This window comes from Montipora capricornis, chromosome 3 (assembly GCF_036669925.1).
Source record: "Montipora capricornis isolate CH-2021 chromosome 3, ASM3666992v2, whole genome shotgun sequence".
NCBI classification, from domain to species: domain Eukaryota; kingdom Metazoa; phylum Cnidaria; class Anthozoa; order Scleractinia; family Acroporidae; genus Montipora; species Montipora capricornis.
In genome coordinates this window covers 22,600,463-22,615,462 of record NC_090885.1, presented here as the reverse complement: position 1 = coordinate 22,615,462, position 15,000 = coordinate 22,600,463, and the positions used below count along the sequence as shown (strand labels likewise).

Below are 15,000 nucleotides of genomic sequence, written 5' to 3'. Positions count from 1 at the left end.
CACAATTCCCTTTGTATCTCAAGAACGGAGAGGGTTTAATTTGTCAAAATTCACAGTTCTTTTTCTTTTTGTTTCCTTAAAAGTATTTCAAAAGACCGGCTTTCCAAAACAAGCGGTTGGCAGTTTCACAACTGGCTTTTCTGGCCCGAAAAGTTTTCGGGACTTTCGAGAAACGGGCCCCTGGTAAGAACTTGTCCCCAGGGGCTCTTCTCGCCCTACTATGTTTTTCTTCGTCGCCATTTTCTTTCGCCCGTTTTGACTTTCCCTTGTCTCCGCGATCTGCCCCTGGGTCTCCGAGGATGGGTCCCTTGGGAAATTACACCGGAAACGACGGGAAACTCGCCGCTTGCAGAGAAGTAAAATGAGTCAAATATTACCATAATAACAAGACAGTTGCACGTCGTTGCTGTTCGTTGGTCAGTTCTACTCGAGAGCACTATGTAGTGGCATTAATTTTTAGACCTTTTGGCTTTCCCATTTCTGCCCACCAAAACAGTGCTTTTCAGCGTTAAAATCGCTCAGCAAAACAATGCTTTTCAGCGCTAAAATCGCTCAGTAGGTCTCAGTAAAACAGTGCTTTTAAGCGCTGAAATCGCTAAGAAACAGTGCTTTTCTTTAGCGCTCAAATTGCTCAATATAACAGTTCCTCTGAGCTCTAAAATTGTTCAGTAAAACAGTGCATCAATCTGTTTGGCTACCTAGCTGGCTTTCCCGCCGTTTCCGGTGTAATTTCCCAAGGGACCCTGATACGGTCCAATTTGCATAGAGCAAATTGACCTGTGCCTCCCTACGTTTGAGAGCGACTTTTGAAATCCACGCGTGGCCAAGATCTCTCGTAACGGATCAAAATGAAGCAGAAATGGGCAGCCAGCGTTCGAAAAGGAGCGTTTTTCGGGCGGATAAGATAAACCTTGGGATCCGAGGCGAAGCAACTAGAAAGAAGAATTATTGATGGCTGCCGTGAGGCAATTTTGGCGAGCTCCGAGCATTTTAGTGGAATTTATGGAGCTTCGAGTTCGAACCGCCGGCCGACCAGGTCGCCAGCCTTTCGTTTCACTTTAATGGAAAGCAAACCTGGAAAAGTTTAAATCGTCAAAATGGCTTTAGAACGACTTTAGAACGCCTCAGCTGCCACAAAGACTTCAAAATAACACAAGAGCAGACTAAAGTAAGTTTCTTTTATTTAAATCCTTTACTACAAGTTGAATTTAGAGCGATTTTCGAACCGTTTCAGCCGTTTCATACATTCTCTTAAATGGCTCAAAACGTAACGCAATACTGTCACGTATGCGAATCACAAACAACGTCTGGGCCGCCTATGATTGTATAGACATTTTTAAGATTTTAAATGCCAAAAAAGACGCCTGAAGCTACGCACTAGTGATGGCTATCACAGTTTTTTTTCCATATCCTGATGCATTTTTCAAAATGTTGTGTCTTATACTTTGTCCATAAAACTGTTAAGCAAAATGTATCTGGCCCATAGACAAACTGAAACATTCGCACGTATAACCCCGGTATGACCAATCGATAAAAACCGATATCGGAAAACCGTTTGATAAATCGATATCAATCGATAATTTTTAATTAATCGATATCGATTTTATCGATCAATCGATAGAAATCGATACTCACAGTCTTCCGCGTATTTAACGATATCGATTTTATCGATTAATCGATTTTAACGAAGTATCAAAAACCATACAAAATAAAACTGCTTCTATGTGGACAGCGTTTTAATTTAATATAAAACAATGAACAGAAACATTAAGCAACCAAGGATTTATTTCATTCAGTCAACACATTAACTTCATTCTTTGTTTTTTCTTTTGTTTCTTTGGTTCTGGAACCATGTTTTAACCTAAAAGGAAGAAAAAAAAAGAAACCAAATTTATATGTTTATTGCATGCAACCGTATCCCGGTTAATCATTTTGACTCTTATATTCCCGGTATATTCTCGCAAGGTCTCTCGATGATTTTACTTTATATCTCCAGGAAAAAGCTATCTTAAATTCACTTACTTGGTGTTGCTTGAACAGTTTCTGAGTAAATACAAAAAGCGGTTATGTTATGTTGCGTTTCCCCGTTGAATCATGCCAGGGAATCGTGTTAATATTATTTGATTATCAGTATTCATTCAATTATCGATTTGTTAAATAAATCTTTAAATTCGTCCTACTTGATTCATTGAATCGTAAGAGTGTTTTTATGGAAGATTTGATACATTTTAGAAATTCGATAAAATCGATAATTATCGATTACTCACAACGTGTCCTTTTATCGATTTTAATCGATTTCCGATACAATTTACTAATTTTTATCGATTGTTATCGAATGTTATCGATTATCGGTTTTATCGATTGCACATGCCGGGGTATAACGGAAGCCAGGACGACGCGAAGACTATAACAACGGTTACCAACATTTTCAAGACCTTTCTGTTGGTTTTGTCTTTATTCTCTTGGTTTGCAGTTAGCCCTTACCCCGGCGTCCGTCTTTGCCACATTTTAAACATTATAACCGTGTAAAAAAATGCGATAGTTACGCTCTTAGGTGATCACCTCAAATGCAACCATTCAGCCCAGACAATTTTTATATTACTGAATAATCACTTATGTAATTATACTAAATCGCTTTATTTCCTCTATAACGATACAACTCTCGTTGTGTCCATCAATAAACGAAATGCTGCTTTTCCTGATGCAATGTTATTGTTTATTGAGATTAGTTCATAAGTTGACAAAGCAGCAGATAATTCAACATTCTACCGATGGACAAGAAAGAAAAAGAGAGAGCCTGAGTTCAAAGTTGTAGTTGTTTTTATAATGACGTAACAACTATTTTTAAGTGCAGGGATTTTTCCCAAAGTTTTCCGAGAATTGGAAAGTAGTTAACGGCAGACGCTTCTATGAAGGTAGCAGCGTGAGAAAAAATCGGAGAGTGAAAACGTACGTTAGTACGGGCTTTTGCGATTTCTTCTAGTACTATTTTACAAAAATCCATCATGAACGAAAGGAAGAGGAACGAAACAAAGAAGTCACCCTTCTCATCCAACCTCGTAGTGTTGTTGGCTGTAGCTGTGGTGACAGTGGTGGTAATTATTGTTTTAGCGCTCTGGCTTTTTTCCTTAATGACACCACAGTGTAGATCAACTGTTTCGAATGGTGAGTGACAAAATAGCTTAGTAGTATCTTAGATAAAATTCAGACTCTCATTGAAACTAAATTAAGCATACACACCACTTCCGACAGATGCTTCGCTCAGCATTTTCAGTTTTACTTGTTCATCTGTATGATCATCAGCTCAGCCGTGGCCAATTTACTCTAAATTTCACACTGCTTTTCAAGAAAAACGCCCGGTTCGGGAAATTGCGTTTAAATTCAAAACGGGCTCGATATCATGGGCTTGCCGGGACTGTTTCTGGTTTTATTAAATATTACGGTTATGTATTTACAAAAAAAAGAATAACATTTATTTTCTTACCCTTCCATAAAAGATGAACCAATGGACAAGAGAGGCAAAGTTAAATTTGTTGCTTGTGTGAATGACTCTCAGTGTGGCGATAATGCCTTTTGTACAGCCATCGGCCAGAATCACACCTGTCTTTGTAACAGTGGCTTCCTAGGAAATGGCGTCGTTTGTCACGGTATGGAAACTCGTTTAAGACCCGTTGAAGTCCTGCATTTTTTGAGTCTTCTCTACGTAATTACTAAAATTGCGTTCATAACTGCGAGGATCATAGCTTCATTCAATTTCATATCTGCAGTTCAATATATTCATGTATCATTTCATTCCTTGGTATGGAAACTGTTTCATAACCATGTCACGCTTTTGAATCAATACCAGTGAGCTGCTGAAACGGGAGTTGATCTATTCCTCGGGCAGTGCTCTGACTCTGTAATGTCATGCAACAATTCTTCAAAACGAACGCTTTGGAATTCATCGTTTCGGGCAAAACGTTCCAAAAAACCGAAACACTTGCAATTTTCGTTTCATGGCGTCCCGTAACAGACTGGTAAGCCATGCATGGCCTGCCTAGAATTGCTTAGAGAGAGCATATTTCATGGGTTTCGTAGCAAAGAACAGCTGAGGCCAAAGAACAGGATTTCGATATTTTGAATAATGGGACAAGATTAAAAACTTGAGAAAATTGGGGAGAAGGAGAGAACGCAACGCTTATGAGTCGCACCTCGATTTATTAGCTGCCGCTTCGTTTAATTCGTCTCAAGGCAAAACGGAAAATCCGTTTATCGGGCTTTCTTTTCTCCTAAACCCTACAGAAATGCTCCCTGGGCAGGTTTCTAGATCAACGTTCTCGCGTTTCAAGGGTTCTACTAGGGACCTTCATATTTCACTGCCCATTTACAACCCTATCGTGTCTGCGCTACTCATGCTTCACATTTCTCACCAGCTTATCCGAATGTGCACACGTTGATGATGCCTTCTGAGAGGAAACGAAACAAAGTGTAAATAATGTATTCCCATATAAGCGGAAAATTTTTATTTTTATATAAGTGGGTAGTAGTGCAGATTTGACCTCTTCAATACTGAATAAAAACCCTTTTCCTAGAACCTGGTTCTAAAAGGGAAGAATTCATTGTGCATGTATATGTAACCCCATATTTCATCTTTACGTTTTACTATAAAACAGTGTGACAAAAATTTACTTGACTAGACTAAAATTGTTTATGCTTATCAATAATTATTAATAGTAAGGTAATTTTGTTTTAGATCTAAATGAGTGTCTCTCAGAAGAACTGAATTCCTGCCCTTCCAACGCTGTATGTATTAATACCAATGGTTCTTACAACTGCAGTTGTTTTCCTGGCTACAAGGGAAATGGACGAGGTTGCGAAGACATTGATGAATGCAGTCTTAGGATCCATAATTGCAGTGTAAATGCAACCTGCAATAATACTATAGGCTCGTTCAACTGCAACTGCTTGGAAGGATTTCAGGGCGATGGTGAAATATGCACCGATATCGATGAATGCAAAGATAACTCTCACAACTGCAGTCAGCATGCTTACTGCAACAATGTCATAGGTTCCCATGAGTGTACATGTTTTTCTGGTTTCCAAGGGGATGGGAGGACATGCGAAGACATTGATGAATGCAAAGCCAAAACCCATCAGTGCAGTAAACATGCATTTTGCAGCAACATTAATGGCGCATACAATTGCACCTGTCTTAATGGATTCAAAGGAGACGGATCGGTATGCAAAGATGTGAATGAATGCAACGAGGGAATACACAATTGCAGTGAGCATGCCATCTGTACAAATACCGTCGGATCGCATAATTGCACTTGCAATCGCGGATTTCAAGGAGACGGCTGGGTATGCATGGATGTTGACGAGTGCAAGGAAGGAATCCACAACTGCAGTGGGTATGCCTACTGCACAAATAGAATTGGTGCTTATAACTGTACATGCCACGGTGGTTTTCAAGGAAATGGGTGGACCTGCACAGATGTGGATGAATGCAAGAAGGGAACCCACAATTGCAGTAAGCATGCCATCTGTACAAATACCGTCGGGTCGCATAATTGCACTTGCAGTCGCGGATTTCAAGGAGACGGCTGGGTATGCATGGATGTTGACGAGTGCAAGGAAGGAATCCACAGCTGCAGTGGGTATGCCTACTGCACAAATAGAATTGGTGCTTATAACTGTACATGCCACGGTGGTTTTCAAGGAAACGGGTGGACTTGCACGGATGTGGACGAATGCAAGAAAGGAACCCACAGTTGCAATAAGCATGCTACTTGTACAAATACCGTCGGGTCTCATAGCTGCACCTGCACTCGTGGCTTTCAAGGAGATGGTTGGGTATGTAAAGATGTTGACGAGTGTAAGGTGGGCATCCATGGCTGTAGTCAGGTTGCTGAATGCAAAAACGTTATCGGATCCTATCATTGCAAATGCCGCCATGGTTTCCAAGGCAGTGGGTGGACTTGCAAAGATGTGGAGGAATGCAAGTTGGGAATCCATAATTGCAATTGTCATGCATCCTGCACAAATAGCGTTGGTGGATTCAGTTGCACGTGTCGCAAGGGATTTGAAGGCAATGGGTGGTCGTGCACTGATATTAACGAGTGCCAGAGAGGCACCCACGGCTGTCACACCTATGCAACCTGCCTTAACTCTCAAGGCTCGCATAGTTGCATTTGCGACACGGGATACAGCGGAGATGGAAAAACTTGCAATGGTAAGTGCAAGGGAAGGGATGCTGTTTCAAAAATAACTTCGGTTCGGCAAAAGGGACGAGGAACCTGCCTGTCCTTATTGCTACTTTCATTCAACTATGATTTCCTCCTAGTTCGATCAATAGTTGCTGAATCAAAACGCACAAGATTGGGCCAAAGGGCTACACTGCTTAATGTTATTAGTGGATTTTACTGTTATCGCCATGAATACTGGCGTTAAAAATGATTAAAAGCGTTAAAAGGGTTGATTGGCATGTGAATCGAAGGAGTAATTAAGAAAGATCCCTCAAGCATCGATCGTGTTGCAGCAGAGTCATTTCGACGACCCTTTGGTCAGGCGATTCTTGTCTACGCTTGTATTATTCCTTCGTATTTCAAAATGCAATTCAAATAAATCCAGGCTTGAACTGGGCAATATCTAGATAACTCTTGCCATCGGAGAGAATTCCTGTGTATTACTCACAAAGTTGATTTTTACGATTTCTTTTTGTCAGATATCGACGAGTGTCTAGATGGGACTGACAGGTGCAGTTCACATTCGCGCTGTGTGAACAATCCTGGCTCGTATGACTGCCACTGGTGCGGTCGCGGTTTTCGAGGCAATGGGATGCGTTGTGTTGATTATGATGAGTGCGAAGAGGGTGTTCACGAGTGCCACAAGAAAGCCACGTGCATAAACACGGTGGGCTCGTATCGTTGTAGTTGTTACAAAGGATACAATGGAAATGGTAAAGTGTGTAAAGGTGAGTGGGCTCCACCTCCGGTTACAGTTATCAAAATGAGCAGCACTAGAAAAATACAAGTGATAACTCGCGAATTAGTTGATCAGTAAGCGCCTTCATAGCTGGAGCTGAGATCAAAAGTGATTCAGGTCAACGTCCCTTTACAACTTTCATCTGATCTATGTAACCATAGCTGTAAAGACCCTCAAAACGGGCACTGTCGGTGGGAGGGATCTTAAGTCGTTTGCTCCTATTGATCAGTGGAAGTCGGAAAGCCGACGAAACTACCGACGTCAAGTGACTATGCATTTGCGTGCATAAGTCCGGACAACGACGACGACGACGACGACGTCCCAGCAGACGTCATCTGAAAATATAACTCCGCGTCGATGGAATCATTTCGCGATTGGGAGAAGTCGTCGTGTGTACCAATATTACAGTAATAAAATTAGTGTGAACGACGCGGTCGTTAGAAGGAAAAATTGAAGGTCTATTGTCGTGTGCTCAAGTCCTCCACATAAGCTCAAATTTGCTCATTTAACGTCGTTGTCAGGATAAAAGGGAGCTTACGAAACGACGACGCCGACAGCAACGACGACGCTACAAAACAATAGGTTTAGTGAGCAAAAACAATGGCTCTGCACGCTCTGCACGTGCGTTTTACACATTCGCACATTTCTTTGCCGTCATCTCCTAAATGACGACGTGAGATGACCAAATTCAAGGTTCTATGGAGGACGTTAGCACATGATGATGAATTTTCAGTTCACTCTCTACGCTTCCAACTCACTCACACCAGTTTAATTCCTCGACAGTTACTACACATTTCTAACGCGGAACTACATGAAATAGTTTCGTAGTGATATGAATAACGCGAACTCGTATTTTTAAATGAAGTCCTCGTAGCCGTCGTCGTCCTCGTTTCGTAAGCTTCCTTAAAAACGGCGTAGAGATGTGCGAAAATATAAACCGTGCGTACAGAGCTAACCTATTGCTTTGTGGTGTTGTCGTCGTCGTTGTCTTTTTGGTTAAGCTTCCGTGCGTTTTACCGGTTTACTTTCATCGTCGTTCGTTCGTTAGAGGTCGAGAAGTCGACTTGTGGCACGTCAAGAAACTGATCATACTGAAGATTGGTTGGTTGCCATTTAAATAATCCACTTTATTTTTTTCCCACAGCCTCTGCAGCGAGTGGTCTGCTACCCGCTCGTGAAGTTGGTCTATTACTGCTTTCTTGGGCGATCATTCGTATTTGTATTGGATGACCTCCACAATGACAATACGAATATCTCCATCGTTCATCAATGTTCATATACAGTAACAGAGCGTGACATCAGCAGAAAATCAGCAGAAAACCAGCATTTATGCAATTAATTAAGCTGGAGACACTGTGTTGGTGGACGAAAACAAAAGATTTCTCCTTGGCTCCTTTTGTTCGTACTCCAACAATTACACCATTGTTATCTGGGTCTCCGCTAGAGACTGGTTACTAACCACCTCATCTATTATGTTTTGAATTAGCTCGTGAAAGGAAAACAGGATCAATCTCGTTCCCAGAGCCTCCGTTACCCCGGTCCACCGGAACGCCGTGGGACCGGAGTCGCGCAGGAGGCTGTCTCTCTCGGAGAAAGCAGATTACAAATAAACTGAGAAATATTCAGCATTGCGTTTATGTGCAACGACAATCGGCAAGAGTCAGGCTGCTAAACTTGAGATGCAACCACGAAAGTTTTGTTCTTTTAAGTTGTCTCTGCTACTTCTGACAAACACAAATTTGAATCTGACGTTTGCCATTTGCTGCAAACGAGGCGAATGTTATACTTCTTTAATTTTTTTTTCTTTTAAATGGTGGGCGCATGTTTTTTGCAACCTAAACCTCAAATCCAATGACGACAAAATATTTAACTATTTTTTCCCCCCCCCCCCCCCCCCATATCTCGATCGCACTAGATAGGCGAAATGATCCTGATGTTTCTGGAAACTAGGCACGCGTAGTCGTATCGGGTAAATTTTTTCAGCAGTCACCAGGGCCGCAGCGTGGTATGGGGGTAATCTTGATACATACTTCGACCTTGTTTGCCACGTCAGCCGCGAGGTCTTCCCAAAGAAACGGAAGCATGGCGTTGGATCATTTTCCATACGCTGTAATCTCGATATAATCATAGTGTATGCTATACATGGTTTTCATAAATCAGATTGTTCTGAGCAAAATATTCATGGTGTGCACAACATGTGCTTCATTACATTACACCCGTAATTACATTTATTGGCAAAAACAAAAGTACCAATGCCTGCCATACAGAAGCCCCACAACTTGAATTCCAGCAATAAATGTCACACTTTCTAAAGGCGAGGGTAGATTTAGTGAGAACTATTGCTAGTTTAAAATTGTACTTCAGAGAAGATTGTAACTCGAATTTCTAATTAAGTCATTACGTCATTTTATTTTTTTTAATGATATTTTTGTAATTTTGTATAATATATTTGTATAGCTAAGGTAATGAAGGAAAAAAAAGAAAAAAGTAAAACCACTGATCCGAAATAAACGATATCTATTTTATTTTGACCTGGAAAGAAACAAACAGTAAATTTGTGAGCCATTATTGTAAAAGGGTGGGGGGGTGTTGGTCAAGGAAAAAGTTCTTGTTTTTTGAGTACGAAAAGAAGTTAAAATTAACCGGCTTTCGTGCTTATTCATTTACTTTTCGTAATGGTTTTATCGCTTGTTTTGCTCTCCGGAAATTTCGCTTCCGTGCCGACAATTATTAAAATCCTTCCTTGTTTTATTTCTTCTGTATCATTGAAAGGTGCTGAGACCAAAGCGGATGAATAGAGCTTAGTTCTGTGAACAACTAATCTCAGAGATGAAACGATCAGAGCCAAAGGCACAGCCATAACACATAACACCACAGCGTTGTATTTTATGAAGTTTCATCTAGAATGAGGGGATAAATTTCCAATCCATAAATACAATTCGTTTTAATTACAGAAATGAATACGATTTGCAATCTTTCCGTCTAATCTCAGACATGAAACGATCACTCCCCCAGGACCAAAGACACACGCACAGCCACAACGCACAAAACCTGCTCAGTTGTCAGTGTTGATATCATGGGTCTCACCGTTTTGACTTCCCACGTTAATCAACAAGTTTTTGGATCTCAACTTGAATTACATGCGAGTTACAGGCGTCGAATGAATTATTACTATCGAATAGGACATAGGAGACCGCTTTGGTCGATTCTAAGATAAATTGGAAATTATTAATAAAGTACCAACAACTTAAACGATTTTTCCGCAAGTGTCATTGTAATATTGATATGATGGTAAATTAAACCATGCAATCAAATTTGAATATTTTCTGTCGTAGTGCTCAATGGCAACTTTTTTTCTGTTTTGTCTTCCTCGCTCCCTTGCAAGTCGGGTTTACCTTCGCGCAATCTTGTGCAAGCTATCATTACATCTTTTTCCTGAAGCCTACTCGACTTTGTTCTTCGACCTGTGTTTTCTGATGAGCTTTTACTACCCCTGTTACGTACGGATAGGACAGTTTTGAACCCTCTTCTGTAATTCTCGTTGAAAATCACGTAAATGTATGGGTTGACGGCTGAGTTGGCGTGCCCAAGGAAAAGTGTGAGGAAGTCTATGTCATACGGCAAGCCACAAGTGAACGGATGCGATTCGGTGAACATCAGAAACATTCGCACGTATAACGGAAGCCACGACAACGCGAAGACTATGACAACGGTAACCAACATTTTCAAGACCTTTCTGTTGGTTTTGTCTTTATTGTCTTGGTTTGAAGTTAGTTCGTGCCCTGGCGTCCGTCTTCGCCACAGTTTAAACATCATAGCTGTGTAAAGAAATGCGATAGTTACCAGTGGAAGTGCGTAGAGAAGAACAAAGAGTGTAACGGTGTAGGCGCGAGCTGCGGTGGCTTGGTCGAAAAGTGGAGCCCAGTTTTCCACGCACTGAGCGAGACCCCTTTCCCCGGTGACTGTCAAAACGTAAAGTTGAGGGCCGGAGATTGCGATCGCCGAACACCAGGATGCTCCAATGATTCCTTTAGCAATCCGAAATGTGATGACTCGTTTCAGAGGCCTTGAAATAGCGAAGAAGCGATCGAAGGCAATCGCGCACAAGGATAAAACAGAAACTGTAATGGAGACCGACTGAGCAAAGTTCAACAATTTGCAAAGTGTCTCGCCAACCCACCCTCCTACAGCCCACACATCCCGGCCGCAAAAATTCCAGTACAGCGTCGGTAACATGTTGAAAACTGTGGTCAGGAGATCCGCCAGGGCCATGTTAATAATAAGGTAGTTGGTGATTGTGCGCATTCGTTGGTTTTTTTGGACCACACGTACCACTACCGCGTTGCCGAAAAAAGATAGAAAGATTACCACAATGTAAGCTGCCGCTTTAACCCCCTTTATAGACTCGTTTGAATTCGGCTCCGGGCAAGACGCTGAGTCTGAGTTCGTTGCCGCAGCAATGGTTTCGTTAAACATGTCAAGATCAGTAACGTTTAACACCGTTCTAAAAGGGATTGAAACGAAGCGGCGCTACAGACTCAAGAACGACCAAAGCCGTAAAGTGAGCTTTTGCACTCAATGATTAAGTTTTGGTCAGCTTTCAAGACGCTAAAGCCTTGTTCTGATAAGCTAGAGCCGATTACTCAACAGAGCCAATAGACGCGCTGTCTGCTTTATATGTCGTGGGAATCCCGTCCGGAGCTTTCTAGAAAAAAGAGAAACGAATAACAATGACTTATAGAAGTAAATATCTTCTAATTCAAGCTTCTTATATTCATGATATATTGACATTTGCAATTTTTTTTAAATGCTACTTCCTTTTGCTGAAGATCGGTCTAATTTCGGTGTCAATTTGGTTAAAGCGCTTTTTGGATTTTAATTGAGAATTTTGTGACAGCGTTGACAGTCATCGCGGAAAGCGCCTTCCACTTTCGGGACTTTCGTTCATTTGGTTTCGAATTTCGATAAACACATGTTCATAGCATATAAAGTTAAGTGTGTATTTTGTTTTGTGAAAATTTCTATTACTTCTTACTTTTAATTGATAAACAGAAAAACTACGGAGGTTCAAAATTAGAACTCTACGAGAAAAAATTGAAAACTCTGTTGTTTTCGATTGTTACACTTGTTGGTCTTTTGTCATAAGGGACCGGTATTCATAAAGAACCAAATCATAATTGTGGATTTTCAAGAAAAACAAACTAATGACTATTTTTCTTTCGGCCAACCAAGTCAGTGTTTTTATCAAGTGCAATGATATACCGCTGAAAATAAAGAACAAACTTGAAAATCGTTTATTTGCTATAAAACACATAGAATAATGATGTGAGAACACAATAGCATCTCTTTTCGAGGGTATGGTAACATTTTCTCATGCTGCAATAGTTTGTCTTCTGATTTCTATCGATGACTTCGAGTTGCCGGCGACAAAACCGCGACCAAAACGCGGTATTATTTAAGACCTCAGTTGCCCCCGCACCCAACGCCCCAGTCTCAAAAACATTTTATTCGATCCGACTTTGTGCTCAGGAAAATTCCTTATTTAAGTTTGTTTGCTCCGAAGCCATTGTAAATCTATTGTTTTATCCATCTGTGGTTTTTTACCCTTATTCTGATTAGAAAAAGAAATACTAAGGCTTAATTTTGTTACGGAGCGATGCGTCTTCAGGATTCAATGTTACCTTTTTTTTTCAAGCGCTTTCATGTACTAATCACTCTTTCAAACCATCTTCAAAACTAAACGTTTTCAGTTTTTAATAAAAATATACGCTCTTACAATGATTAACCTTATCTCTTTATTGAGAAAGAGAAAGAAATCATTAGCCATTCGAATGAATGTTTGAACATAATAACGACATCCTTAACTTTAATTTAAAAGGAGCAAAATAAGAAACCAATTAATGTTTGCGATCTGACAGATGAAGAGCCTTGTATCGGAGGAAAAACTGATTAAAATTAAAATATGTACCCTCTCCTAAAAAATCACAGGCGAACAGTGAGAAAGAGTCGAAACGTAGGTTTCACAAATTACACCGAATTAAAGAAACCTATAGCATGCCAATATCTTTTTACAGAGCGACGCCCCTTACCTTTGCCACCAAACGAAGCTTTTTACAAATTGTAAGCCAATCAGGATGTGTGAATTTGATTGACAGTCACGCCTCCTTGCAAATTTTTCACAGTTGTAAGTTGAACACCATAGAATGGGTTGTTGAGTTGACGTATTTATACATAATATTGTCAAGTGTGAAAGTTTGTCGGGTGGCCACGGTTAGGCGCGTTGCTCTGTAAATAATTGTTTCATTCGTTGAAAAACTTTCCGTTAAGGGCAAGAAGGACCCTTTGGCTGTCAGATACACGAGGGTTATTTCGCGGGTCAAGAAGGGATTTTAACTGAATCCTGCCGGTGCAAATGGACGCAACACTCCCAACATCGTTGGGAGTTGTTAGTTCTGCAAATGTTAGCACGGTTGTGTGCAAATGGAAACCCAATGGACGCAACAACTCCCAAGGTCGTGCAGTGTATTCTGGGAAGGATACGACCCACAAGACTTTGTAAACTTACAAAATTCGGCTGCCATCTTGTTGTCATTGACACATTAATGTTTTGCTATCTCCATGGAGACCATGTATAATGCGCTTGCATGGCCGCAATGTTGGAAAAGTTGTGCAAACGGTGCAACAATAGGCTGATTTAGCAACAGAACGGGAACGTCAGTGGCGACGGCGCGCACAGAAAAAACACCAATGAGAATTCAGAATAGAATAGACTCCACTCTTTTTTTCTCTATTCTAAATTCTCATTGGTAGTTTTGCTGCGCGCGACGTCGCCACTGACGTTCCCGTTCTGTTGCTAAATCAGCCTAATGTTGCGCTACGCTTCGGGGATAACAAAACAAAAGAAATTTTCGGAGGTTTGAGCAGTTTCAAACTTCGTGCAGCAACTCCCAAGAAAACATGCAACAGGTGTGCAAACAGACGCAACATATAACACCCAACAATGTTGGGAGTTTTTGGGTAACAATTTTGCGCCCGTCAGCACCGGGCTCAAGATCTTCTGCGCTAATAAGCACTTACTGATATCATATTTCGTGACAATAACTTTTTTTAAAAAGTCAATTAATGACAAAGCTTAGCTTAATCTTTTCAATTATGGCTGGCTGGAAATGCAGACAATTAACTTCACAGTGTCTCTTAAATTCTCGGGGTAGGGTCGTACCTCTTGTTGAACACTTTATTTCATTGGCTGTATAGTGTCGTACTACCTAGTGTTTCCTGGGTGTGCTAAATCCATTGTTATCTTTGTTCGTTCTATTGTTCTTTTGGCCAATCCTGAAGCCCGTTCAATGATGAGGTACGACACGACTCCTCAAGTAAAGACAAAAGTCCGAAGTTGAGGACAGTTATCGTATTGCTGAAAATAGGTGGCAAATGCTTAATTAAAGTGCTGCCGTGATCAAAAAATTCCTTTTTTCTTCATATTTTGAAAGTGTGTTTTCTTCACTGGCAAAGATTTGAGGTTTGGTTTTTCAGTATCCAAAGGCTGTTCTTTTGGATTTCACGGTTCGCCATTACTCACGTTCAAAACTGATCGATTGGACCTCAGAGGGTTGGATCTAGGGAAAACAGACGTCATTTACTCTATTTACTTGGCAAATTTCAGCGTTTTAATGCAGCTTCTCATATATGCAAAACACGAGTTTTTATTTATTTACAATATAAATGATTATAGTTACAGATATTGAAGGAGTGACAAGAAGACTAAAGAAGCTGAAAGCTTACGAGAGTAGGCTTCCCTGGGCTACAATTTAGTGACGAAGTCCATGACTTTAAATACAGGGCGAGCAGGCGTTGTGCGTTCTAAAATTTAAAGTCAGAAGGCCCCAAACTCCCGTGCTGCATATTAACTCAGACACATTACATGACCTAGTAGCACCTTAACTTGACGGGACACTTCGTATAGAGTGTCTACACTCACGTGATCAGTAACCTTGTTTTTCCACGCAAACAAAAGAAAACATTTGCATGATAATCGAG

At 40.8% G+C, this 15,000-nt stretch overlaps 2 protein-coding genes across 3 annotated transcripts; one reads left to right on the top strand and one right to left on the bottom strand.

Annotated features, from left to right (window-relative positions):
• The first annotated feature begins 2,846 nt into the window (after window positions 1–2,846).
• Window positions 2,847–9,509, top strand: LOC138040931 (fibrillin-1-like). Of its 2 annotated transcripts, XM_068886663.1 has the most exons (5): window positions 2,873–3,165; window positions 3,498–3,647; window positions 4,733–6,211; window positions 6,704–6,952; window positions 8,108–9,509. In XM_068886663.1, the coding sequence occupies exons 1-5, from the start codon at window positions 3,006–3,008 to the stop codon at window positions 8,191–8,193; spliced, it is 2,124 nt and encodes a 707-aa protein (XP_068742764.1). In that variant the 5' UTR covers window positions 2,873–3,005; the 3' UTR covers window positions 8,194–9,509. The 2 variants fall into 2 exon arrangements, with proteins under 2 accessions (XP_068742765.1, XP_068742764.1); XM_068886664.1 differs by lacking the exon at window positions 3,498–3,647 and having other exon boundaries at window positions 2,847–3,165.
• Window positions 8,852–11,647, bottom strand: LOC138040939 (substance-P receptor-like). The gene has a single exon (XM_068886674.1). The coding sequence runs from the start codon at window positions 11,437–11,439 to the stop codon at window positions 10,273–10,275; it is 1,167 nt and encodes a 388-aa protein (XP_068742775.1). The 5' UTR covers window positions 11,440–11,647; the 3' UTR covers window positions 8,852–10,272.
• Between the last annotated feature and the right edge of the window lie 3,353 nt (window positions 11,648–15,000).

Excerpts from the sequence above, each read along its gene's own strand:
- LOC138040931 (XM_068886663.1), top strand. The coding sequence starts at position 3,006 with ATGAACGAAAGGAAGAGGAACGAAACAAAGAAGTCACCCTTCTCATCC. Across the intron at positions 6,212-6,703 it reads AGATGGAAAAACTTGCAATG|ATATCGACGAGTGTCTAGAT; the intron begins GTAAGTGCAAGG and ends TCTTTTTGTCAG. Across the intron at positions 6,953-8,107 it reads AAATGGTAAAGTGTGTAAAG|CCTCTGCAGCGAGTGGTCTG; the intron begins GTGAGTGGGCTC and ends TTTTTCCCACAG.
- LOC138040939 (XM_068886674.1), bottom strand. The coding sequence starts at position 11,439 with ATGTTTAACGAAACCATTGCTGCGGCAACGAACTCAGACTCAGCGTCT.